Source organism: Nesoenas mayeri (assembly GCF_963082525.1).
Source record: "Nesoenas mayeri genome assembly, chromosome: 13".
NCBI lineage: Eukaryota > Metazoa > Chordata > Aves > Columbiformes > Columbidae > Nesoenas > Nesoenas mayeri.
The window spans coordinates 3,078,260-3,106,157 of record NC_137550.1 but is presented as its reverse complement, the minus strand read 5'-3'; the positions used below and the strand labels follow the sequence as shown (position 1 = coordinate 3,106,157).

Here is a 27,898-nt window from a genome sequence, read left to right as displayed (position 1 = left end):
GAAAGGTCACAGCTGAAATGCTGTCACGTTTGATTAGACCCTCCGATTTAACAAGTAAATGAAGGTCCATTCCAGCCCATTGTATTCAGGGATAATTACTCAGTACAGAGCCATGGGTTACTGTAAAAGAAGGGCAAAGAAAACAAAAAACAAAAGAAGTAAATGTTAACCAGCATTCACTGTCTGATGAAGTCTTTATTTAAAAACAAAACTCATCCAGAAATACACAAACACCTGCAGGCAAACCACAGTTACGCTTGGCCAGAGTGAACTCCTGGCCTCAGTGAGCAAAACACCCTCCTTTTTAGTGCAATTCCTGCAGTAAAACAAGGTTTTTGCTGGATAGAACATATGAAAAGCAACTTGCCAGCATCCGTACACCTGTAAACAGATGCCAAGTAAAAAAAATGTAAAGGTAATACTTTTTGCATTTAAACCAGAAATTGTTGGAATCACTGAGAAGAAAGTCGAAGAAATATCATCGTCTTTCTTCACAAACATATGTACAGCAAGGTGACCAGCCTTCCCTGAGACCGGATCCGGGATGCGCATCCAGGCCAGCACACCGAGGGGGAGACAAGGCACCAGATCCTTCCTGACCCCTGCGGCATCCAGAGAACACTTGGTTGCAAACCCTGGATCCAAGTTTGAGAATCCCTCAAGCCTGAGGACTAAAGGTTTGGACTCAGGTCCGCGCCTGTGAGGATGGCAAGTTTTGCAAAAAATCCTTTAAAAATTATTAAGCGGGGTAATGAGGGGTTAGATACAGCAAATTAAAAAGGGGAGAGGGCAGCCAATCTCTTCAGACAGCACATCCCACTCCACGGCAGCATCAGGCTGCGTTCAGAGCGGTCCAGCGAGGGGCTGAACCCCCGGCACCGGGCAGCCGCGCTTCCCGACCACGCAGCCCTCGCACAAAACGGTGGGAGAGGCAAAACGTCGAGCAACCGAGAAGCGGGACACTGACCCTACGAGCGCTCGGCAGCCTGCGACTGCCCAAAGCAGGAGAGGGATCGGCAATGAGCATCTCCTGCCAGTTCCACGGAAGCTTTTGCTGGATTATTCACAAGAAAAACCATAACCCAGAACAGCCAAGGGTGTGAACTCTTGCTTAAAACAAAACAGTGAATGCAAGAAGGGAGCAATGAGGAAAGGTGAGCAAACAGGCACAGTGGCATAGCTGCGTGTTAACCGAACGTGGGGGCATTTGCTTCTGGTGTGAAGGGAAAGGTTCTACAGGAAACCCGAACTGAAAATGAAAGAAAAAGGCAGATTAATGGTTTTATGGATTAATGACAAAAACCAAATAAAAATATAAATGTTTCCTAACACACACACAAAATAAATGTTGCTACGTGTTAATAAGGTTTAATTTGATTACAAAACATGCTTTATGCCGACACACACACTCAGCAGTGGGATGAACCAAATTTCTTTTCTAAAACAATCCTTTCACAGTTTTTCAAGCCACTGGACTCATCAACTGTGACTTGTTTGTATCCTCGCAAAACAGTGCAGCCCTGCAATACTTTATGGATCAATATGGAGAGTGTTTTTCTGAATTCTGGAAAAGTACCGTATATACATATTTAATTTAGCAAGGACAAATGCCCATTGAAAAAGGCACTGTCTACATTTGTATAGCAGGAACAAAGAACATCATTTGATTCAAAGCCCAGCACACAACAGTGCACAGTTATGAGGACTGACAAAAGCAATCCAAAACCAACAAAAATCAGTAATGTTCACTTTAACTGCACTTTAGCTGTGCCTTCGTACGCAGCACCAGAATGAACACTGTTATTCTTCGAGCCTATTTTTCCACAGGCAGAGCATGGTAAGTAGAGAATTGTTCTTTCCATTGTTTTACGGTTACCATTGGCAGCAGAGACATTAATTCAACCGGACTGCTCAAGATGACCACAAGCTCCGGTTCGAGTCAGTGCAAGACCCTTCTGAAGCTCTTCTGTTAAGTGGAACATCCCCTTGAAATTAAATTCAAATGCCTCTCACTAACAGTGTTATGTTTACTTGCTTTTCCATTTCCCTTGGTGGAGCTAATACGGAAGGAATCCTGGAATCAGCTTTTCCCTATTTAAGGGCAGACCTTAAGTTAGTTTGGACTGTATCCTGGAGAGAATGTAAATCCTAGCTGTGTCTGCAGGGAAGGGTGGACTTAAGGCTGAGTTTTTAGGGTGTTTTATAGCTCAGTGCTGCTGTTCCAACAGGTCCCTTCTCCAAGAGACCTGCGCACCTCAGCCTGGGGTGCTGTCACCCTTGCCTTGGATAATAAGTATTGCTGCTCTGTCAAGAAGCAAGACATTCCTGTGGGAGCTTTCTTCTTCCTCTCACCAGAGAACCAACAGCAGATTTAAAAGGCTCAATTAAACACGCTCAACCTAGCTATAACTAGACCACTGTCATTAGCAGTTTAACTAATAACCCTAACGAGGACGCTGCTCTCCTGCCAGGCAGGTGCATTTCTTACACATCTTTGTTTAAATGAGCCTTCACTTTACAATAGGTGCTGGCGTTTTGTACTGCAGATATCTGCTTATGGCCAGGTTTGTTAACCCTTTCAGGCAACATTATCTGGTCCCTAAGCCTGCCCATGACTACACGGCCACCTTACATCCCTGCTCACGGGGAGGCAGAGACGCTCTGGACAGAGCCTGGAGCAGAGCTGACTCACGGCACAACACTGCTGACAGGGCTCTGCTCCACTGGGAACTCTCCACGCCTTGGCCAGACTCCTTAAACTCAGATGCTGGCCTTGTTCAGGGACAAAGAGCGCTGGCAGGCTTTCTGGACACGTCTTGAATGCAGCCCTCGATGACCACCAGCCTTACCTTAGCTGCGGCACACTGGGCATGGCTCCTAGCAGTGTGGGTCGGTGTCTGTCTGCCACAACTGAACATCCAAATCATGGGCAACCCACTTGACGTTAAAATGTCAAAGTCTCCTGGTCTATTTTCAGAGCCTTCATTATCTGCTAAACGCTCAGCCTCTCATCTCTTGGGGTTTTGGACAACCAGCTACTATCGGTCAGCAGGTGAATACTGGTTTGGTTACCCGGCAGTAGTTTGTTTAACACCCCCTTGTATATACATACACACACACACACTCATGCGCACACAGTCTGGTGATTCTCTGGTACTTTGGGACACAGGAAAGCTCTAGGTTTGGCAGATTTTACCATCTGTTAGTATGTGAAGCGGGGGATAGAAGCTAGTTTGGCATCTACCTTCACCTGCGCTGTAACCACAAGTTAACACTACAACGTGGAGGGGTGGGAGAGAAGGAGGAGAAAGGGAAAAGACATTTTCGTGGCTAGCTGGGTTCTACCATCAGCACCACATCTCCATAGCAATTGTTGCCATAGTATCAACATGACCTACATGATTAAAGATTACAATTTTTTTCTAAAGGAAATTAAATAAAGAAAATGGAGCCAACAAAGTGCTGAGAAGGTTTAAAAGGAAGAGGACCTAATCCTTTTTTTCTAGATTTCATGTCCTAATATTGATTCACTCTACATTTTACTTTGCAGAACCAAATACAAACTTCATTACATCTTTTTTCTACAACTGCATATGTAGAGAGAGACTGGTTGAGCATGTATAGTAAGGGTGAAAGCAGCGGAAGACAGAGATAATACTTATAGGCTTCTGGACTTGCACGGGATCTGCTTTTTTAGGAACTGTAACTGATCCCACTGTGAGCTCTACATTAGTTAATGACGCTTACCAGGACAATGAGCCTCATGCACCATGCAGCCAAACAGCAGCTAACTGTAAAACAGCATACATGTAAGAGCTAATAATGGTGATGATAATGATGTAACAAAAAACAAAACAACCAAACAAAAAAACTAAACAAAACAAACCAAAAACAACCAAACAAAAAAAATGAAGTAACGATTAGTGCAAATTACAGAGCTTGGGTTTAAGAGAGTCATCTGTGAAAGAAAAAGGCTAGTGAACTGCCAGCCACTAGTAAACAACACAGAATTAAGCTACAGCTTGTGAAATTCATGGATTGTTAGAGATATAGATATTTACGATTTAAATGAATTATGAACAACTGGAGAAGTGACAGAGTAAAGAAGACAGCACCATTTTAACATAGCTATTTTCCTGGAGGAGACAGAGGCCCCTAATACCTTCCCAAGCCCTTCTCAAGTGCTGACCTATCTCTTCTGTGGAGTTTTCTGTGTGTTTCTGTGTCCTTAACTGACAAGGACGGTACTAATGTTTTTCCATATCTATGTGCTTAGTGTCATAGAGCTCTCCTGAGATCAAAACTGTTTCTAGAAACAAGAGCATGGCCTGGGCCACGGTGACTAATTCCTCAAACTACAGGGCACGTTGTCTCCCTTTTTTGCATTCCTGACCCTAACTGATCTCAGGGGTGAAGTCTGCAGTCCACAGAGTGCAGATGTCTGAGGGCTCTAAGCATGAAAGAACTCTGTGTATTCCTCACACAGTCCAGGCTGGGGAGAGAAGTCTCTCCCCAGTCAGTCTCAGGCTCCTCAGTATGAGAAGACATTAAAACCCCCTGGAGGTAATTCAAAAGAGCAAATCAAAATACACAGTGGAAAAAGGAACGGACAAGTGAGAAAAGGGCAGGAGCGCTAATTGCTCATCGCAAAAGAATACTGACATTGAAGCAACTCCAGCTCAAAACTAAAAAGACTAAACCAGGATTCCGTTCTGGATATTAGGTTTTTCCTCTCCTGTCTCATTTGATTCCAGCCTTAACAGTCAAGGGCTATTTTCTCTGACAAACAGTCCCGACAGCTCTTTGGGCACGTGCCATATTGTTCATATTAATGGCACTTCTCCATGTACTTAAGACTGTGTAGCGCAGGCAAGATTTACTATGGACTTCCCCCGGGGATGTGCAGAGAGGGGACTGTAGCAGTGGTGCAGAAACCAGACCCTTGTTTATCTGTGCACTGCTCTTTGTACACAAGCTCAGGTGGCACAGCACTCCATTTTGGGAAACGTACCCCTACGAGAAGAAAAGGAGCTGCTGCTTGCTAGGTGAACCAGGACTGGTTTAGCTGTACGGCTGGTTGCTCCTGAGCAGCTGCAGAGCATTAGGAGCCTGGCAGGGGCACTGCAGATCACTGCCCAGATCACAGGACGCTGATGAGGGCCTGGATCCTGTCACAGGGAACTCCCACTAAAGCCATGCAGTATCTCTCCCTGTTTCTGTGGGCAGCAAAAAGCTGAGTTAGGGCTGGAGAAGAATACTAGCACTAACAAAGAGCTATGACCTGTCCTGTAATTTTCCAGCCATACATTTTGCAGATTCCAGAACTCAAGACTATTAGTCTCCCTGAATAACTCCCACATTTTAAGCTTTTATACAACCTAAACAACTAAGACCCTGAGAAAGGACACGCCCCTCTCTGGGGGTAGGGGGACATCCCTGCTACCCACATGTGAGCCTTGGCAGCCAATACTGTTCTACTTTATTACAAGCACTGACAGACCAAGGGAGGAGCAGGGCATCTCATGGAATAACAAGAAGTTCATCCTCTCTTGCACTGTCAGCAAGCAATGAAGGATGACAGCTAAAGGTAAAATGCTTCCGGCAACTGCTCAGCCTTACCAGGGATTAAATCTGGCTGCAAACCTTCTGCTGATTAAGGACTGGCTGGGTTGGGAAAGAGAGAACACCCAGAAAAATAGTAAAGGAGAACCATTACCAAAAGGCAAATACCACTGGGTTAGCAACTTACTTTTTTCTTTCCTTATCTCTTTTAAGAGTTTGCGATCCTCCAGCCTGCTGAGCCTGAGATTGGAGCAATTCAGCTGCTGTCTTCCTTTGTTTAAACGCATTTACTTCATCATCCAGAGACTTCTTCTTATCCTCTAGCTTCTTTTTTTCATCCTGATGTAACTTCTTCAAGCGATCAAACTTTTCATGCAGCTAGAGAGAAAGGAGAGAGGTGAGCCGGACCCAGCACTACCAGATATTCTGTTCACAGGAAAAGAGGAAGATGGAAGGATCCCCTGAGACCTGAGCCTTCAAGTCTCCATTGCTCCCTACGTCATTTCTAGCCGCCTGAGCTGACACTGCGTAGACAAAGGGCAGGGAACAGTCTCCCTCCACAACAGCTTACAAACGCAGCAGTGTTCTAGTGACGCACCATTGCACAGACTAACAACAGAGGATTGGGAGAGTATAATCACAAAATAACGTTAATCCATCTCTAGGGGCCTCTGCCTTATTCCTCTTTAAAGGTCAGTAAATTAATGTTTTTTTCATAATGATAATAAGTTGTATGGGTGTATTTTTTATATAACAAGACTGTAGCAGGGCTTGAATTTTGCCACACTGCAATTCTCCATCAGAATCAACACTACGGCAGTTCCATGGTGCAGTGAGTTGTACACGACAAGCACCATGATCTAGTTTTGTCCTACAGGATGCACACCCTCACATCCCCATGACCCTAAGTTAAATTTTCAACTTGTCAATAAGAAAGTCCTAAACCACACTCTGCAGAAAGTGCTTTGGCAGCAGCTACCTGCTTGGGAGTGGATCTATCATTCACAATCATGAAGAGACAAGTACTGCATCCTTCACCTCTTTTTCAGCCTCCTTCAGCTCCGCTTCTTTTTCCTTGACCCTCTGGACAAACATTTGTCTCATTGCCTCTTCCTTTTTCTGCAGTTCTCCCAGAAACTCATTTCTTTTGGCTTCATAAGTTTCTTGCAAGCTGAAAATACAGGAAAGTCCAGTGATATGGCTTGAGACAAACCCTGCTTCCTCTGAGCCTCTGAAATCAGGCCCTCACCAAGAATATTGCTTGCCCACAGCACATTTGCTACTCACCCACCCATATGTGCCCAAGGTCTTCTTTATCCAACTGCTTCTGGGGTCTGCAAGCTATTGTACTTTTCTGTACGCTGAATGTTGGGCAATTCAGAGACCAGCTAGCAACAAACACTAGTTCAGAGGGACACTGCAGTACCTCTACAACACAGACCTTTCTACTCCTATACTTGCATTTTCACAGTCAATCCTGCACACACTGTCTGCGTTTTCACCTCCTCTCACTCAGCCAGCACCTTTGCTGAAGTCTGGATTTATCTGACCTGGCAGGTTTTCTCGCTGCATTGGTTCCTGACGTGCTCTCTCAAGGGCACACACATACACACACACAGCACATCTAACAAAGCCTCTCTCGAGCTTTCCTGTCTCCTCCAAGGATTCTACCTGAAGGGTTTGCTGTCTGGATCAGTGTCCTTGAAACCCATCTCTTCCAGCTTACATCGCCGGTACAGCTCATAGTGGCGTGTGTGGGTCTGTTCGCGAAGGTCTTCCATGTTCACGCGAATCAGCATCTCCCGCAGCTTCACAAAGTCGCAGTGAGCTTCATTCTCCACTTTAAGATGACATGATAAGGAGTAAGATGGGGGCAGAAGCAAAGGTTTCTTCCCACATCCTCCACCTGTCTACTCCTGCAAGAGGTTTAACAGCCCTTCCAAGCAGAGAAAACTGTTGCTATAGGCCTTACACAAGGATTTAACAAAGGATAATTCCCAGTGAGATATTAAAATTCCAGCAGGCACTTGGTCCTCTTATGAGAGCCCACTGCCTCCTGACAGAAGTGTCACCATTCATGCCATGAAAATCCCAGGGCTCAACTCACCCTGCACTGTGCCCCAGGGGTACTGACGAGCTTTCAGCATTTTGTTTCCTATTTTCAGCTCCTCCGTGCTCCCGATCACTGCAAATGGCAAGTGGGCCTGGAACACATTTAACGATACTCAGGTTAGTCCCTCTCAACTCTGTCTGATTTGCCAGCACATAGGGATTAGCACAGCCACTGAGCAAGACAGTCATGATGCACACGCTAATCACGGGGAACCTAGTCACTGGCCACTAGCCCAAGACAAGGGGGGAGAAGGAAGGGTCCTTTTTGGAAACCTTGTTAGTGCTACCACTCTATATCCTCTACCTGGCTGATCCTTCCAGCCACAGGGTCCCAGGTGAGATGAGCCAGTGCAAGACTGGCACCAGAACGACAGCTCAAACAACGTGCTGCGCGGCTCTGACTGCGGTGCTGTCCCGGGGATTGCCGTGGCTGAGGAGAGCATCTGCACAAGCACAGAAGCAACAGAAGAGGTCTTGGAGCCTTCTTGATTTGATCCCCCCAACCACTCCCTCAGCTCACACTGGAGCACAAGACAAGTCGCTCTACCGGATCATGAGATCGAAGTCCCTCCTTCACCCCAGAGTAACAGCGTTTTCCTCCCCGCTTGCTTCGGCCCTGGTAAAGAAGGGCTGAAATCGCCCCTGCACTGGGTCAGCGTGCCCTGAGCTCTGCCCCAGGCTGATCTGCGGCTGTGCCGAGCCTGCCCCGCACTAACACCCCACACGCTTCCTGCACTGCACTGGGGGTCATCCTCAGCACCCTTTCTCCCAAATCCCGCAGCGCTCCTTTATCAAAACTGCTCCTAAGAAACCCAAAGGAGTGCCAATGGCTTTATAAAAATCCTCATGGTGTTGATACTACACGCAGCTACTGCTCAGTGGCTGACAAGGGAGGCCAAATCCAGGGATCACACCCATGAGGAGCGGTCCTGGGGACAGCAGAACAGAGCTGTGCTGCTACCTCAGCTCTGCCTTTTACACTCTTCAATCCAAGATACACACTCCACAGAGTGTGGGCGTTACAAGTTCCCAAAGACAAACTAAGAACAAGAGGAATTTGCTTTTCAAAAACTCCAAAATATAAACCAGTCACTTCTTACTAACGAAGATAGTTTTTGCCTTCTGCAGAGAAACTAAGAGATGCACCCAGCACAAGCTCAGCAGAGTTGGAACAGAAACGCTCCTGGCACCTCTCTAGGCTCAGAAAGCCTCACCTCACGTTCCTCTCATTCCCCAAACTCAGGCAGCCAAGCAAACTCCCCAAACCTCAGATAGTGAAAGAAATACCGCGCTATGGCCACACAGGCACAGCCTGAACCTCAGCCACCCATGGGCCAGGTTACCGTCACCAGCAGAGTCACCTCCTCCACTGGTACCAACCCTCGGCTGCTGTCTTTGCCAGGGAGAAAGTGCTGGGGATTTCCTTCTTCCACCAGCAAGGAAATTCCACCTCCCGCCAGGTGGGACAGCTCATATAGCTGCTTGTGGTTTCATTTAACTAGCAGGTGCGGGGAGAATATTTTCTTCAGTAATTAGACTAAATCATTCAAAATGGAAAAGCCAATAGGGAGTTGAAAGAATGCGAGAGCTTGTTTTTCTTATTTAAGAACAAAATCCAGGTGGGAAGAGACCTAAAGAATTTTGGACAGTGTTTTCTCTGAACTTGTAAATATAAGCCTGGTGGGATTCTCAAGACAACCAAATCAGTTTCAAGAAAAATGAGGCATCTTGTTCTGAAGATTTGTTTAATCTGATTATTTTCTAAATACTTCCCTTGATGCCTTTGTTCATGGTTAAATACTTTTTTTTTTCCTGATCATCATGGCCCAGATTTTAAATCCTTCAGTTAATCAACTCCTGCCAGATCAAGCAATATTTTCCCTGTTTAGTAAATCAATTTGGAATGCAAAATACCTTGGGAAAAAAAAGTTCTAATCAATCCAGCACAAGTGGCTACAATAAAGTAAAATGCATACGAAAGTGAGTTTGCATTTTTTAAAGCCCAATTTTACTTTTCATGCAAAATACAAGTAATGCAGGTTATAAGCGAAACATAAGTAATCAAAAGACCAGTCTCATTTTTTTTCTGTAATTAAAAACAAACAAACAAAACTGATCCAGAGAAGTTGCTGGTCAGCAAGAGGCACTACTTAAGCATGAAGACTGCATTTACAACCTTTCAAAGACGTTGATCTGTAACAGACAAAGACAATGAAGTTTTCTGCAGAGAAGTACAAACAGAAAGGTTAAGGCAACTGATTTAAATCAAAGTTTCCCATTCCTCAATCGTAAACATGACCAAAATTAACAAATTTAAGTCACAAACTTAACCCATCCTGGCTCTTTCACTGTCTCAATCCCTCCACAAGCTCATCTCCTGACCTGAAGCATAAGCAGATTTGCTGCTCATAAAATCAGAAGTTGTATACAAGTTTTCCAGGTCTGCAAAACTGCCTTGATCAGATGCAGATTCTGGCCTGCTTAGCCCTCATAAACTTGGTAATTATGACTTGTATCAGTTTAACGGAGAATTTAAAGAGCTAATCTCTCTGTGCAGCGGCTGACACAACCCAGAAATGTCTACGACCTGAGACAGCAATTCCCTGCCAGAAGACATGTAAATGGCTCACAGATGAGCAGAGGTTTACCTCTGCCCTCAGAACGACCAAGGGGAGAGGACTCCTCCCTTTGTCATCACACCTCTGGTTCCTTGAGGATGATGTTGCACGTTCGTTTCCACTGTATTTCTGCACAGTGGCAGCACTAAGCACTGAGAAAGATCCCGTCACAAAACTACTCTGACCAGGAAACCACCACTGACAGGTCCTGCATTAGGATAAACTTCGTGTTTCTTTCAGGCCTCCCTACAACCATTAATGTTAGATTGAGAGATGACACGAAAACACATCAGCAAGACCTATGCTTCATTAACAGCAGTTAAGCAACTTCCCCTACTTGCTTTCCTGTAAAAAGCCTTCTGGAAAATGAGACTATGGTCAGGATGTGCTGACAGAGGGTCCAAGGGACACCTTGCTCCATCTTCAGGGAGCCACAGACGAGGCACCCACGATACTGGGAACACCAGAGCCAGAACAACCACCTGCAGGCACCTTGAGACATGTTTGACCCAAGTTGAGTACTGTTTTTCAGATGTTGCTGGATAAGCTGTGTAACTCCCTGTCACAGGATCCTGGAAGTTCACTGCTGGGGTGACACATGGGGCAGAAATCCAGAGAAACCCTTGAGCTCAACGGAGTTAGACGCTGGGGAAGTATGTGGGGGAAGTGAAACATCATACACGTTCCCTGTATTCTTATATAATCCAAAAGCGACCAAAAGCAGATATTTAGGCAAGAGAAGGGCCACTGGGCCGGATGGGCCTCTGGTCCCACCCTTGTGTTTCATTTTTCACATCAGCACTTGGATATAGCTCAAGGGAAGCCACTGCTCTAACCAGGCTCATTTTATCCCCATGTCCATCTGTTCTGGCCAACAGCACCAGAGCCAAAAGGCCAAACCCAACCAAGAACCCACCTAAATAACTTGATCAATAACAAAACAGCAACTCAGTGCACACAGGAGTTCCAGAGTCAGCCAGCTGAAGGGGCTCTGGTGCAAGTACAGCCACGGGCAAGAGGAGATGCCCACGGAGGCAGGGCTTTGCAGGAAACACCAGCCCAGGAGAGCAAAACTGCTTGGTGCAAAAACACAGAGTGAGGAACAGAGAGGTGCGTGTCTGTAGACAGCCTGCCCCTCACACCAGACAGGTTACACCCATCTGATTAATTCATAACCCAGCACCATCCTCACCCTGCACAGCCAAGCCTCACCATCTGTCCCATTTTCTACAAGCCCCTCAACAGATCTGCAGTAGGAGAGGGAAGGGGTTAAAACAGTCTGTTTTGTGACTAGAAAAGCCCACCAGAGCAGCAGTAGCCCACCACAAGGCTCTGCTAGCCCAGGATGACACTGCAAGGATTGGATCCCTGTGAAATCTTCTGGTTTTAAAACACAAAATAAAAGGGAAACTGGATTTAAGAAGCACCCCAAAATGGGCCACCAGTGCCTACAGTGATAGTACTGTTCTGAGAGAGCAGGAAGTGCCGAGTCACTTACATTCATTGTCCCATTTATCTCTGCCACTGATTCATCGTCTGTTGGGAACTGGTAGATCTGGACCCCATTACTGACCAGTTCGCTTGTGATTTTTATCTTAAATTTGGTCAGCTCACTCTTGGAAATGGCATCAGATTTGGCAATAATGGGAATGATGTTCACCTAGAAAGGAAGAGAGTGGTAAGAAGTTCTCAGCTTTGCTCCAGGAAGTTATTCCAAGTCTGCAATATACCTTACAAAAACTTAAGTGCTCAATAAATCTACAGTCATCTACACTAGCATAAGGGCTATTCAAGGTGGGCAGATGCACCCTGAAAAAGCTGCAGCCTTTCCACCACGCACGTGGCAAAGCTGCACAGTAAGAGTTAAACACACCTACCTTGCTGTCAAGCTTCTTCATTGTTACCAAGTCCAGGGATTTCAGTGAGTGGCCTGTCGGAGCAATGAAGTACAAGCAAGCGTGGATCCGGGTGTCATGGTAGTTGTGCAAAGCCCTTTTTATCTTCAGTTCTTCTTGCAAGTAGGCTTCAAACTGAGCATCAATGAACTCGACGATGGGCTTATAGCTTTGGTGGAAGGAAAAAAACCAAACTTGTACACTTTGCAGTCAGAGAGGTAAACTGTGCTCCTTTGCTTGCATTTAATAAACTAACTGCTTGTTAGATTTCACTTGCCAAGACCAATTCCCTCAATTGCCCTTCCCCCCCATCTGTATGAGATTTGAAAGTTGCACTGCTGACAAGGAGATGCAGTCCTACATCAGACTCTATCAGCCTGTTTGACAAAACACAGTACTAGAGACTCAGCAGAGGACAGGAGACACACCATCCTCTCTAGGGAAAGTGCGCTCTCAGACTTTGAAATATGAGACTGAGAGACTTCTAAAAGGAAGGATAACACAGACTCATTCGCAGCAGCATGTAACCCTTCTTGCACCCAGGGAGTGAACAGCTCGCTGCTCTCGCAGTCCCAAGTCCTGCAGCTGGAAGACACATCTCCATTCAGTAGCACCTTTGCCCACTGCTCTGGGGCAGGAAATCCCTGACACTCCCTTGCAAGGCCATCTGAAACACAGACGCTGTCAGACTCACAATGTAAAGGACATCAGTGCATCTTAAACAAAACTAAAGAGAAAAATCTAACAGACCCACAACAAAGCAAATCCCACATACTACGTCTCTGTGGAGATGGGCCTTGGACTCTGGTGGAATTGTAAAGCCCTTAAGCACCACACTCCAGCCACACTGGGACATGAGTTGCCAGAGATACTCCCCAGAGCTCCTCGCTGCATGTTTATCGTGATTCCTTTGGCAACATGCAAGAGTCTTGCCACAAGTGGCTGCTAAGCCAAACGGTCACCAGACCACACTAGTGGTTTGGTCGGCAGCTTGTGGTCAGCACAGCACCAGGAAGCAAGTGCAGATGCCCTGAAGCTCTCCGCTCTCCCCACCAGATGAATTTGGGCAGAATGCTGCCAGCAGGGCGGATATTACTCTGACAGCATGAGAAAAGCTGCTTTGAGAGCTTGAGCAGTGCTGACACACCACAGCCTCTGTCCTCTCTTCTACTTGCCCCATCCCAAAGAGGTGACATGGACAACCCGTAAGAGGGAAGGAGAACTTTACAGTGGAGTCTGGCCCAACTAGGGCACAGGAAGAGACCCTGCATGAACAAACCAGGTCACGATACAGCCTCTCTCCCCCTTCACTCACCTGTCCTCTTTGTTGATCTGATCCCCAAAGCCCACTGTGCTCACAATGGTCAGTTTGAGGTTGACATTGCTCTCCTGCAGGTCATAGGTACTGGATTTCAGCTGGACCCCAGGCTGTGAGTGAGATGCTGGGTCACCTTCAAACTTGGTGTTGAAAAGCGTGTCCATGAGGGTAGACTTACCGAGGCCAGTTTCCCCTAATGGATGAAAAGAAAGTTGAAATGTTCCGTTGAATATTAATATGGTTTGGCCTTTCAGCTTCCAGACGTTAACAAGGGTGAAATTGTAGCAGATGAAAACAGATCTCATGCTCCAAAGGGATCGTCTGGCAAGCAGAAAGCCATGTACTATGGGAGGTCTGTATTCCGAGCAAATTACATTTCACAGTCTAATGACCATTAATATTGTTAGAAAATAGAGATGAAAAGAGAGGTGAAAATGCAAAGGAGAAAACATTGTTCAGATCCTGCATAAACCCACAACTACCCTTCAGAAGATGCTGTTTTCATTAAAAAGTGGGAGGGAGGATGAGGCTCATTTCCAATATCAAAAAAAGATGCTAGGGTTCAATAGGTCTCTAATAAGCGGCCACTGAAATAGTTTTCTTCTGTGCAGAAACACTGAGAGTTGGTTCCAGTCCTACAGCAAGCCGTGCAGTTGGTTTCTTATATCCACAACAGATTGAGTTGGGGGATCCACCTTCTAGACTGGGAGGGGGCATTTTCTGTAATATCTGGTTTCCATACCTTAGGGACTACACAAGCTACACAATACTAAAAAATCTGCTTCTGAAAGTTCTGCAGCATTAAACTGATATTTGGATTCCATCTATCAAAAGGGAAGTATTTCCTTGTCTGGAAGCGACAAATCCCAGAGACCAGTCTTAAATTTGTTTTAGATACATCCCGGGAAGAACAAAACAAAGCCCTCTGTGCACGCATTCCGCAGGGCAGCCTCCCTCACTGTGCTCTGACAACGGAGCAGCTTTCTGAGCTGAAAGGATCTGACTGCGTGCTAAACTTGTAAGCAGTCTGGGCTGCTGCCCTGCGAGGGCTGTTTTGTTTTGTGGAAACAGCAATTTCTGAGCTGCCCATTTGGCTTTTGTGGAAACTCCAAGCTGAACCCCACCCGCTGAGAAGGCTGTTCCTCCAGCCTGCTGGGGACCACAGGGAGTGGGTGTCTGGCTGGAGCAGCCTTCCCCTCCCTCCCCGAGCCCTCAGTTCCCAACCAAGACAACTTCATCATTTTCCTACTTCGCTCAGAAGAAAAGAGCTTCTTATTTTTGTAGGCTTAGAGGTCTGCAACAGATCCAAACTTGCATGAAATGCTCAATTCAACCAGAAGCTCCTCCCCATCCTCCCCTGTCCAAATCTCCGAGCCTCACCTCTGCAAGCAGTCAAATTCCCCTCTCTTGGCCCCAGAAAGGACTTCTCTCACTCAAGGATGAAGTACATTACAGACAGGAGAGGGCAAACATCCACTGCTCTGGGAACTAAGCGGTCTCTGATTGCCAGGATCATATATCAAGTATCTTTCCAGAAGGCAGCATAATTCATTAACATTTGAAAGTCAATGTACACCTTGAGCTGCAGAGCTGCCCAGAGCCAGCCAAGAGCTTGTACTCCATCCCCGACTGATGCCAGCTACGGTCAGAACAGCCACAAATCCAGTTGCTCTTCACACAAATCCCGTTTGCAGTCTGAAGGGGTGAAGAGGGAGTCAGCACCGGGAGCTGGCATTCCCGCAGTCCCTTGTGCAGGCTAATGCATCAGCCGTAACTACACCAGCACCCACCGGCGTGCACAGACACAAGGATGGGAGGGGGACCCAGCAAAGCACAAGGTTATCTCTGTGACTGGAAGAATGAGCTGGACCATCCAGAAGATTTATAGCTGATCACAGCAAGCCATTTGTTGACTCTGAATCTCATAGTCTGAGCTTTTGGTGTACTATTTGCCCCAAATGGGGAACAGGTGCCCAAAGCACAGCACACCAGAGCCATGGCCACATTTTGGGCAGGGATTTTGAGAGTTAACAGCAGACAGCCTGCATGACCGCCAGGCCTTTCTCAGGGATTTCAGGAAAACAGCAGCATTTAAAAAAAAAGACAAAAATCCGAACAGCCTGAGAAGGCTGCAGCGTTTCCAGAGCCTCTGCCAAGGGAGGGGTGGGACAGAGCAGCGGATGCCAGGATCCCTGATAGGGCATCTTGGGACAGGGGGCTCAGCCTGCTGGGAAGGCAGCCTTGGGGTACGGGAGCATCACCCACACACCAGCCTGCAAACCCCACCTGTGCTGCCATCCCGCACCCTTCATCCCAAAGCCCGGCGGGCCCCAGAGCACGGTCACATCCAGCAACCCACATCCTGAGCCTCCAGGGCTGCAGGACAGAGTGACAGGGGAGCAGCAGCGGGGACCAGGGCAGGGAACTGCTCTCTGCAGCGGATACACAAGGTCGCTTGTAAATCTCGCTGGCTTCCGGGCAGACAAACACCCTGTAAACAGCCTGTCGTTTCTGCTTCCCTCCTTCTGTAGGGCGAAAAGTGTTCACGTGAGGCCAAGACCATTGTTTAAACACATCCTGAACCTGCTTATCATTAACTACTTTAAATCAACCTAATGTGTTGTTTCCAGCAGGAGAGTGACTGTAACTGTCAGAGGGGCTAGGAGAAGTGCATAAGAGATGCAGGGAAATTTTTAACAGAACATGCTTTTATATTCCACCTCATACCAGATACACAGGGCCAGCAAAGGCAACTTCAAAGTCACACACTGATGTTTTCCTTTAGGAAGGGGAAGATCTGAACTGGTAAGACATTTTTCCCTAGGTGGGAGCTGCCCACCCAACACCTACAACACCAGCCACTAACATGGCATCTCAAACGTGAAGTCCGCACACTCAAAATTATATTCAGCCAGCAAATACACCCATTCCTGCACTGCGTAACCCCCCCGACATGGCACAAGGAAGAGGACAGAAGAGAGGAATGTCTCAGCTAAAAGAAACACGTTAATGCTCATGGAGTGATGTAAGACAGTGAAAAACTGAAGAAGTTAATAAAGTGCTTCGCTGTGTTAAATATGACCAGAGGTGAGGAGCAAAGCTACTCTGAAGGGCAAAACAACAGAAGGGAGGATTTTTGAATCTCCTGGGAGTTTCTGTCTGACACAGAGGCAACTTTCTGCTGGCTGGAAGACGTAAATGGTGCGAACTGCTTCTTGTAAGGACAGAAGTCCAGATGGAACAGATGGCCTGATGAAAAGGACAAGCAGTCTGTGCTCGTTCCAGCTGACAGCGCTAGAATCTTCTCCAAAAAGCAAAAACGATGAATGGGGATTAAGGGAGGCAAAATAACCATGGAAAAAGCAGCGGTATACGTAAACTGAGTGAGAGGCGTCCTTGGCAGGGAGATTATTTCCTGATGTGAGGCTTACAGGCACACATGTGATTTGATCTCCAAAACTGTACTTAGGGATTATGCAACTCAGCAGTGGTTTGCTCTCCCAAAGCAGGGCTGACGAAGCACTGTGGGGAGCACAGAGCAGGTACGGTGACCTTTACTGTTAGAGTTCTGCACCAGAAAGCTCTGACATCTACTGAAAAGGTGTGGTGTGTGTCCATCCATGGGATGGGTTTTTGCTGTTAAATTTGATTATTTTCAGAGACGTGAGAAAAAAATGGCAAGAGACACCACATCAGTCAGGCTCTGGACATGCAGCGACTCCGTACCAGTGCCTGGAAGGCACCATCCACCCTTAACACCCAACAGTCCATCAGGCTAGAGATGCTCCTCTCGGTCTCCTGAGATGCTCCCTGCTCCGACTGCACAGAGACGCAGCATCTTCAGTGCTCCACGGAAACGGTGCTGCAAGAAGTGAGCGATCCTGCCATCGGTACTGCAAAACAACACGTCACGCTACGCAGGCAAGTGACACCAACACCAGATATTCTGGGAGAGACTGAGATGAAGCAAGGCGTGAGGTGGAGGTGAATTGCTACCATACCTGTCTCTGACACTGGGCAGCAGCCAAGGTGGAGGAACAGAAGCAGCTGTGCCAACAGCAAATGCTCCTTCCTTTGGGAAGCTCCCAGCTTCCCAAACCAAAACAGGTATCTTTGGGCTTCTTCCTTCCCTAGAAATTTTGGCATCCTAAGCATCTCACAGCAGTAAGCTGAATTATCCACCACAAAGGCTGTACTTCCTTTTTGTGCCTGGTGATTTCATTTGATTTTCCCTAGTACATGTTAAGTGAAACAACAAACAACTGCTCACTGGCCCCTTTTTCCACATCACTCAGGATTTAGGAGGCCCCAGTCCTATAATCTTCAATCGACTCTGTGGGAGGACAGAGGAGCCCTTGGAGTATTTCCCTGTTGAAAGGCATGGAGCAGCTTTCACAAGAGTGCCTTTTCATGAGAGCACAACACCTGTCCTTCACAAGATTAGCAACTGTGGCTTCAGATGTCAAATAATTCAATCTTAAAGAAAATGTATATACATGCACAGCCCTTTCATGTGAAGAAATGGGAGCTAATCCAACGTAGCAGGTTTGTTGACACAAGCCCTGAGGCAGCTCAGCCTGATAAGGCCATCTCACCCAGAGAGAGGAAAAAATAGTTCTTTTCATCTGAGAGGCATACAGAGACACTGTATGATTCACCCATCGCAAGGTAAAGGCTCAGCTGTGGGCACAGGAGAAGGAACATGGGCTCACAAAAGATGCTGAAGCTCCTCAGAGGGCTACCCAGCTCCCAGCCACCGCTGTCTGCCCCCGGGGACCAGTGATGAGGGGGCAGGAGAGGGCTGAGATCAGTGGCTCTTTGGTTGGAGAAACCCTGTTCTGTCCCCAGCTGGTTGAATCAGTGACCACAAAAACAACCACTGGGCAACTTCCAGGCTGCACAGTTGATCACGCCACAGAAAGCTGCATGCTGGAGAGCAGACAGCAGCTCTGCATGCGGAAACCTGTGCACATCCCTCCCTTCCCCAGCTGGTGAGAGCTCCCACACGCCAACGGACACACTCATTTGCAGCGAGGGACCTCAAGCAGTTGTGGTACAGACCCTGGGAATAGAGAAGGTATTTCAGTCACAAAACAGTTGTTTCTCATTGCACTGAATAGGCTGCTTAGAACAAAGCCCAGGAGAGAGAAAGGGGGAAATGCATAATAGAAAACTAGTCTAATACAATTCTAATCTATCCTGGCAAAAACTGAGAAAATTTACATTTAAAAACGTCAGCCTATTCTTCCTCTTTCTTTCCCACAACTCACTGAGCAATACAGTCAGCACAGAAGGCCTCAGCCATTAAATACTTCTCTAGCCTTTGCACTGAACTAAGAAGCAATTAACATTTTATCAGGAAAGCTTTAGGAAGAAAATGGTTGTGCTGAGGAGTAAAAGACTGGATAAACCATCTGCAACCCCTAACTTGTTATGAGAGGTTTGCTCATTTACTCTGTCTTTGGCTCTAGTCTCAAAGGGGAGACAGCTTTCAGCATGAGAAGAGCTAAAAATTGCTCCACTCTGGATGTGATGCTGAGACTAATTTCTGAAGCTTTCCTTGGCTCCTCTGCCTGGAGCTGCAGGAATCGGTGGCTCAGATCCAGTATGGCGCAGAGCAAAACTGTCTTTGGATTTTTCCTCCAACAGATATCACCACCCACAGCTGAAAAATGGGGGACAATGAAGTGCCTTTCTATCATGCTTTGTGCCCTATGGGATCAGTTCACTTATTGTTTTCTCGGCTCCAATCCTCATTTGCTCCCTGTTCTTTCAATTTTCCACCCAAAAGTCCTTCTGTACAAGTGAGACCCATCAGAATAAATGACAGATGGACTTCAGGACTTTTTGTTTTCTTTCTCCAGGATGTTTAAGAGTTTCACTTTGTTATCACAAGACAACTCTTAAAAGGCATTTTAGAGCCTGACCCCCTCAAGTCAAGATTTGCAAATTCTTTTCTAATGAAGTTTATTATTTTTTTCTAAAAAGTTTCCTTATTTCAAGATTGTCCATGTCTGTGTTACGACTCTTCACAGAAGGCTGACATTAATAACTCATGTGCATTGATCTTGGCAAGTCCTTGTTATTCAGATCAACAAGCAATTAATGCATTCAGTTTCTCTCCTGCAAAGAGGAAAGCAGAGGTGTTCAATTCCTCTCCACACATCAAAGTGAACAGAAAACTACAGGAGGAATCCACTGCTGTACCAAAACTTGTAGAAAAAAACCACAGCAGTTCCATAAATGCAAAAGGAAATCATTAAGACTTCAGTCTTTGGGACAAGAGTTTCACTAGGTCATATCACATTCATGTACTGTGACTCAGCCTGACAGTGACCTCCACTTGTCAGCAAGGTTTATCATCTCACAGGAATGCCGCTGTCAAAGAAAGTTTTCTTCTCAGCTTCATTTAACAGGGCTCTGCTCCCCTCCTCTTGCTCTACTCCTCCGGTCTCAGACTCAGCCCTGTCCTGGGCAAACACCAGGTCCGCACCATGAGTGGATCTCTCAGAGGAGGGGACAGACAACCTCTGTGCAGGTGCAGAGCTGATCACCAGCCAAGACGAGTCACCAGGAGGTGACCCACAGCTGCAGCTCTCCTCTCTGTCACACCAGGCACTGCTAGGAGCATTTGCAGACAGGGTTCACTCCAAGCAGCCATGACCACACAATAACCTCCTGCTCCCAGAGGCAGGGCACTGGCATCAGTAAACCAAACCAACTGTGCTATCAGACAATTATCAATTCTCTTTTATTCATTTCCTTACCTCCCTTACCAAACTACTGTACCAAAGCCACACAAGATACAACTTCTGTTACCCAGGAGTGCCTCTGAAGAGGGACCATTTGGGATCCTAACCCTGGGGAAGACCTGCGAGACGGGCAGACGCTGCAGGGACAGACACTGACTCCTGCTACAGCGCCAGGCCCCAGCTGAGATCCATACCACATGGCAGCTTGGATAATCGTCTGACCAGCCAAGGCTTGGCCAGACACTATTTTAATTCAAGTATGCACAGAAGGGAGGAGAAAAAAAATAGCTTTTAGTGATTTAAGAGGAGCATGAGTGGTGTTTTGTTAAAAGAATTATAATAATAATTCAATACCTAACCAAACAAGACCTCAGAACAAAGTTCTCTGGCACGAGTATCTATTTTCTTTTAAAAACATGAAATTGAAACATACTAGGAAAATAAAGATCATAATAAAAGCCTGGGATTGTATGCATTTTATTTCTATGGTTCACTGCTTGGTAGAAAGCCATACTACATAACCTCAGCAGGGATTTCCCAGTGCACCACTAAATCTTGTTACTGAAAATAGACGGAACAGTGGGGAAAATTTAAACCAAAGCTACCTTGTTGACTGTCACCTACAAGCTACATCCAGCTGCAGAGAAGGCCCTTTTCAGCAAGAAAACTTCCCAAAATGGAAATACTCACCCACACACAGGATGTTGAAACAGAACCCATGATTAACTGACTTATTAACCAGCTGGTCAGGCAAACTGTCAAATCCTACATGTCCGGAAAGCGGGACAGTGCGACAGCCTTCGCCCTGAAATACAATGAAATAGTTGTGTCATTTTCAAGCAAAATACGCTTATCTGTGTAAACCCTTAAGACCGCCCAAGTAGAATCAACTGCACAGTCTGAGCAGAGATTTGCAGGTATCCTGTAAGTTGTGTCAGCACGCTTCTCTCTTCTCCAAAACAAATCCAGACGGCACAAATAGAACATCTCAGTTGCCACACATTAGAAGGTAGCCCTGTCAGGAAAATATTAAACTGTGCAAAACACATACTCAAACACAGCTGCTGAAATAAAGAGGAGGCAAACCATTTTTCTTGAGAAATTATGTAGACCAGTACTGAAGTCTCACCTTACATTGAAAAAAAGAACCCTCTGTGCAAACGAAGGTATTAATGATGCCTCCTCTTATAACGCTATTATAATTCATTTAATGTGAATTGTATCTCACATGTAATTCACACTCACAGCTGCAGTTAGAGAAACTTGCTGGAAAGAGTTAGGAAAACTGTACCTACATCTAGTAAATGAACAACCCAACCACACTGCCTCTGCAGAGCTCAAGAGCTGTAGTACAGAAACAGCAGAGAATATAGCCTTTGAGCTATGGAACACAGCAAGATCTTCCATATTGTTGCAAAGACGGAAATCTCAGACTGCAAACAAGAGTTGGTCCGAATCTTTGAAGACTTAGGGGAGACCTCATCACACATGTTCCAGTATATATAAACAGGTGGCTACAAAGAAGATGGAGATTCCCTTTCTACAAGTCATTTGGAAAAGGTGCAAGTTACTCCTGGGGAGATTCTGATTGGACACAAGAGGGAAATTTTTCACAATGAGAACAGTCAGCCATTGGAATAACCACCCCGTGGAAGTGGTGGATTCTCCAACACTGGTTGGACCACAGGATCCTTGTGGTCCCTCCCAACCTGGTACTCCATGTTTCTATAAAACAGCCAGCAGCACAAAAAAATCATGGATCACTGAAGGAAGCTGCAAGGAAGGTGTTCACATGGACAAGCGGCCAGATCACGCAAGGCAGCAGGTCTTCTCCCGCTCTGAGTGTTGCTATGAACCTTCAGAGCCTATATTTGAAAGCTCGGAACTGAATAGGAAAAAAAAGCTGAGAAAAAGTGTCCAGAACTGAGCTGCTTGTAACCACACATCCCTGTCAGAAGGTAGCAAAGGTACCCACAGCTTCCTGCTGCAGGGCACAGGCAGCTCCTGTCAGCCACCCAACAATGAGAGGTTGACCCGGTCACCCCAACCAGGCCTCCCCTCTCTGCCCCTGGGAGCAGAGGGGCTGAGCTCCAGCTCCAGCATGAGAGCACTCAGCATGGCTGCTTGCTTCTGGATGGGGGTCCAAAATTTTCACCTGGCCATAGCACAAAGGCCTATGTATGCCAAGGCACTTTGGGTTGTAAACCTGCACAGCAGACAGTAATAAACACCATGCAGAGGCTCAGCGTCAGAAACTGCATAATGCAGAACGGAGAGTCGGTGCTAACATGAGTATTTGCATGCACGGGAAACTTCCCCTGCTGCAGCCCCGAGAAAAGTATTTCCCTCTCTGGAACAAAGGCTTTTCGTAACAAGGTATTTTAGTGTCAAATACAGAAAATTCCTCTCTGGTCTTTCAGGAACATCATTGGTTTGCAAGAAATACTACAACCAAAAGGCAATAGTTTATAGAGTGTAATTTTTAAATTATTATTTCAGAATCATGTTTTCATGATTCTTGAAAGCCCATTTATAGGGACAGGCATACTGGTTTTCCCTCTTCTGTTAATGGCACTGGTATTTTAGGCTAGGAAAACATCCCCGGGGACTGCCTTTACTACAGTAGCCCACCAGATTATGATTACTTGCCTTGTTACTGTTTTGCTGCTCTGGGTTTTTTTTTTCCTCCAAATATGAGGCTCCAAATACACTTTAGCCATTAACCATATTTACCACCCTGTGATGTGTAAATATGTTTCCCCTTAGCCATATTTTGTGTATTAGTCTGACTCTTCCTGCCAAGATGTTCACTAAATATGGTGCTTTATTAATTCCTGAGCACCTTGCCTCCAAACGACATGTTCATCAGGGAACTGCTCGAGATCCCCAGCAGATTCTGTTTTCGCCTTATGAGGATGCAGCTCAGATAATTCAAAAACAAACAGCTGAAGGAGAAGAAAGGGAGACCGTCAGGCATGCGGATTTTGTGACAACACACCTCAACTCTCCTGAACTGCTTTCACCAAAACAATGACCCAGCACTGGGGTATCTCACGGCAGCATCTGATCTGCAGCGAGAGCACTGTGGCCCCAGTGAAAAATAGGTGGGTGGACAGAGTCCACAAAGGCATGAGAGAGAACCACGGGCAGATTCCTCCTGGGGAATGAGAAATATCAAGTGTATTTTTAATACTCAGCCTTAAAACTGCACTGTTGGAAGACAGTTTGAACACTACTCTCCCCAGGAAGCGTAGGCAGAAATGTAGGCTTTCATTAAGAACAAATCTTCTCATCCCTAAATATAAGTGCGATCGAGATGGAACAAAATAAATGGTAAAAGTTACGCCACTCTCAGCTTAGAGGAGGCATTTACTGTCGCACAGAATACAGCCTGCAAGTCATTTCCTGTAGCCTCCTTTTTCTAGTCACCTGTGGTTTTCTAATGCTGTTAAACCACGCTTCACATCTGCTGCAGGCCAGGAAACAAGTACTGCAAAATCTGATTTCCAGTCACAGCAGCTGAGCCTTCATGTTAAGTGCACAGCCATGAGGTATACTGTGCTACTGTGGCTAAAAATCCAAAGCCTGCTTGGCCAAGGCATTAAGGGATCAGATGCAGTGGGAAGGGGAAGGAAAAAAAAATAATGTAAGGTCAGACTGGTTTTGACACACATCAGAAAGTTGTCAGCAATTACCAAATCTGTTGAGAGAAAAGGAACATTTTCTATCTGATCCACCAAGAAACAGTGCAAGTCACCAGTCTTCACACACCAAGTGGTGTCTCTGTATCCAGAACACTGCTATTTATAAACAGCATCATCATAAACAACATATGAACACACAATTAGTCATCCTGCCTGTACATTAAATGTAGATTTGGATTACCTTGTTCAAAGCTGAAGGAGAATATGTTTAACTTACAAGGTTTTTGCTGAAAAAGCGTTCCAAGAGCTATCTTCCATTATTTATCTTCAAAAATAAACTTTCAGGTCAAATTTAACATGTACAAAGAGGTACCAACAAGGTAAGCAAGGCTGAACTGTGTCAAGGCTTCTTCCACGAGCATCAGTGAGCACTGGATGGGTGAGAGGCCACCCGTACTCTATTTTGAAGTTTGCATCTTCCTGGAAGGAAGACAAACACGGGATCTCTGGGAAGCCAGTGAGAACACTGGCACCACACCAAGATACCAGATGCCTTTTATTTTTCCCCATATACACAGAGTGACCCTCCCTAGGGTAGAATGGGCTGCAGTTGCTCAGGAGAGAGCAAACCTTGTTTCCCCCAAACAAGACTAAAAGAACAAGAAGAGCAACACACTCTCTTGCTGCACTGCCAGAGCAAAAGTAAGGAGCAGCTACTTGGACAGGTTATTTTATTTTTTACCTGTATTTGGAGCATTTACACACCTTTTGTTAGGGTTTATCCCTGCCACAGAAACCTACTCTAATTCTTACAGAGAACTATCAGAAATATATGGAAAATAAAAAGATGTTATAATAAATTACCCCAAGTCTGAAAACACTGCACATTAAATATTAGTTTACATAAAACGGGCAAGACTTAGGCTCCGGGTGTGTGAAACACTTCAGAGTTCTTGCGATGAAAATACGATTAGGGGAAAATCTTGCTGGATGTGCATCTTTGCCTTGATCTGCTTTACATGACACGTAGGTACGGTGCTGTCAGCTCCCGACGTCCTCAGAGCCCCAGCGGCCACTGCTGCTTCGTGGAGATAAAGCTGAGCATCCTCCCTGAGACACACAATGGTGCTGCTCATTGCAAATGTCAATGATCCATACTCGGGACAATTTCTGCTGGCCTGGACTAAAGGAAAAATGAAAAAGGACACCACGCCAAAGGAAAAGCCTCCACTTGGTGATATTCAGGCAGAGTACAGCAAATAAAGAATGCTACAGCTCTGAACCCAAGTGACCCAGTGTCCAGATGAGGCCTGCACAAGAAAACGCTCCCAGAGACTGCAGTACTGTACTTGTTCTGCATCTAACTGAAATGAGTGCTTCTGTTTAGGACACTGACAGCTGACATGCAGTACTTCCCACACAATTTACCACCTCTCTCCAGATGAGAATCACTTCAAACATCAAGACCTTCAGAGGATTTCCAAACAACTGCAACAAACACAACAGCACTACCTCTCCATGAAAACAAATCAAGCAACACTCACAGAGCTCCACCACCATGGCCACTGTGCACAGCGGCCACTTCTCTGCCTCTCTGCCACTCGATTAAGCCAAGACCTGGGGGGGTTAATCCCTATACCTGAGACAATTCTTGCACATGAAGTCAAATGTCAAATTGCAAAGCAAGGCAGAACCTCAAGTCCGGTTTCCACAGCACAGTTTTTCAGATCATCTTTAAGCTAAAACAAAACCAGATCCCCTCTCATGACCTCAGTGTTATAGCATCCACTTCCCCAGACTGCATTTTGGCTCTGATTAAACAGCAAATTGAACCAAAACTTGTGCCAATTGCTTCTCACTTACACAAAGGTGTAGTTCTCTTATGCAATGAGAGAATTATCCAGCAGACAGAATAAATGTCCTTCATGAGATAAATGCAAAGCAGGAATGTAAAGAGTAAGTAAAGACTTTGCATTTCTTTTCCTTACTCAGCTGATAACAAATTATGAGGATGGGTATAAAAGAAAAACAACAGAAAATAGGGAGGGAAATTGTCCTGAATTAGCCAACACAAAAAGTAAGAAATGTCTCATCAAAGCTCCTGACCATTGACCACCCCCTTCAGACACATTGCATCATTCAGCCATTCAACATTCACAAAAGGTCAAGCACTTCCAAAATCTCAAATTCTGACAGCTCTTAAGATTAACTTTCTTTATGCCCCTGCCAATGGGCTGCAGAAACATCGTGCTGTTTGGATATGTTCCCAGGAGAAGCCTCCTCCAGCAATTAAAAAATACGTATTTATATGAGCAGTCTTAATGATTTTTCAATCCTGTACTACAGAGAGTCAGACAGCGCCCAGCAAGCCTGTCTGTATGTGTCCTCCACCCGGGGGAGCAGGGTCGACACATCCTCTGTGGGTCTCAGCTTTTAAATCCTGCACCTCCCACACTGGCAAGGACAGGACACGGATCTCAGCTCAGTGGTGACAGGACCATCCTGGCCACTCAGGGAGGAGGGGGTTTCACCAACCATCTCCACAAGAAATGTGAGTTTAGATGAAGGTTCTCTATGACAGAGGCAGGGTGGTGACGCCAGTTCCCCCATACGCCTAGCCCCAGCTCTCACAAATGTTCAACGCCATCAGCACACACAGAGCAGCCCTCTGCATCACCAGGATGTTATGGCTGACGGCTCCACGAACCACAGTCATGACCAGATGCCCAAGAGCTGGGCTGAGAAACTGTCTGTCTGGACAGAGACATTTTCAATGTGCAGCACACTAATTTCACGTCTGTCTCATAGCTACCTCTCCCTTTTTTTGTCTCCAAAGACAGGCTGTGCCGTATCATAATTCATTCCAGGCCACTAGCAGATGTCTCAAACTCCTGTACGCTATCTTAGGCAAGCCTAATGCTCAATTTTCTTTAAAAGACAGGGGAGCAAGTGAGTCACTTTACATACCTTGGCAGTCACATACAAGGCAATTGGTATGTCCAGGAGGAAATAACATCACAAACTGGCAAGGAATGGCTACATCTACCCGTTGAACAAGATCGAGTCCATGCTAAAACCTACTGCTTTGAAGATGAAACGGCAAACATTCATCTCAAGTATCATTTCTGTACTAATGCATGGCCACAAGAGTTGGAAGCCCATCGAATCGCAGACAAAATGCTTCCACGTGCAAACACGCTACAGATGCCTCCTCTAACAAACGCAGAGGTGACTGCTCCTCTTCTGGATAATTCTCGGCAGGCACGGAGAGCTGTGTGCCATGCCAGGAAGGCAGGCGGGCACCGGCGGCAGCTGTGCCCAGGGACAGCACCGCAGGGGCACCCCTGGGGACACACCGCGGCGGGGCTGCGGTGCCGACGCTCGGCGCGGGCTCCCGCGGCTCCTCCGCACACGGTGCTGGACCGACGGCCCTCCCTGTACCACGCACGAACGAGCACGGGATGACGGCTCCTGTGGGAGCAGAACGGCATCCCCGGAGAGACAGGGATGGCAATGAGCACCTTGCCCGGTACCGCACCCTGGCTGGCGAGGGGTCCCCAGCCCCGGGCAGGGGTGCAGGACGAGGCCTCCGCAGCACGGCGGTCCGGCCAGCCCCGGACTGCGCTGCGGGTCCCTCTGCGGCCACGGCGGGGCCCTGGGACGGAGGAACTGACACGGCAGGACCCCCGGATCCACCCCAGTGCGGGCGGTCCAAGGTCGCCGGGCTGCTGCCCCGCAGCCAGCGGGGAGGGCTCCAAACCTCCCCGCCCTCAGGCAGCCCCGGCTCCCTCACAGCGGCCCGCAAACCCCGACCCTCCCGGAGGCCGCCGCCGCGCCGAGCCCCAGAGCCCGCCGGAGCCCCCAGGCCGGTGCCCCCGCAGCCCGCGCTCCACGCGGCGCACCCTGACGCGGCCCGGCCATGCCCAGCCTGCACGAAGCCGCCGGCGGCAGCACCCTTTCCCGCTCCTACCTGCCGCGCCACCTCGGCCGCCGCCAT

The 27,898-nt window shown here is 46.8% G+C and overlaps 1 protein-coding gene across 2 annotated transcripts; it reads right to left on the bottom strand.

Annotated features, from left to right (window-relative positions):
• Positions 1 to 95: 95 nt before the first annotated feature.
• On the bottom strand, positions 96 to 27,898 carry SEPTIN6 (septin 6; the record flags this gene model as incomplete). 2 transcript variants are annotated; one of them, XM_080352900.1, is made up of 11 exons in its annotated part: positions 538 to 1,249; positions 3,748 to 3,791; positions 5,750 to 5,940; positions 6,601 to 6,733; positions 7,234 to 7,402; positions 7,670 to 7,766; positions 11,791 to 11,952; positions 12,170 to 12,356; positions 13,503 to 13,698; positions 20,948 to 21,062; positions 27,872 to 27,898. In XM_080352900.1, the coding sequence occupies 10 exons, from the start codon at positions 27,896 to 27,898 to the stop codon at positions 3,788 to 3,790; spliced, it is 1,281 nt and encodes a 426-aa protein (XP_080209026.1). The 2 variants fall into 2 exon arrangements, with proteins under 2 accessions (XP_080209025.1, XP_080209026.1); XM_080352899.1 differs by lacking the exons at positions 538 to 1,249; positions 3,748 to 3,791 and adding an exon at positions 96 to 120.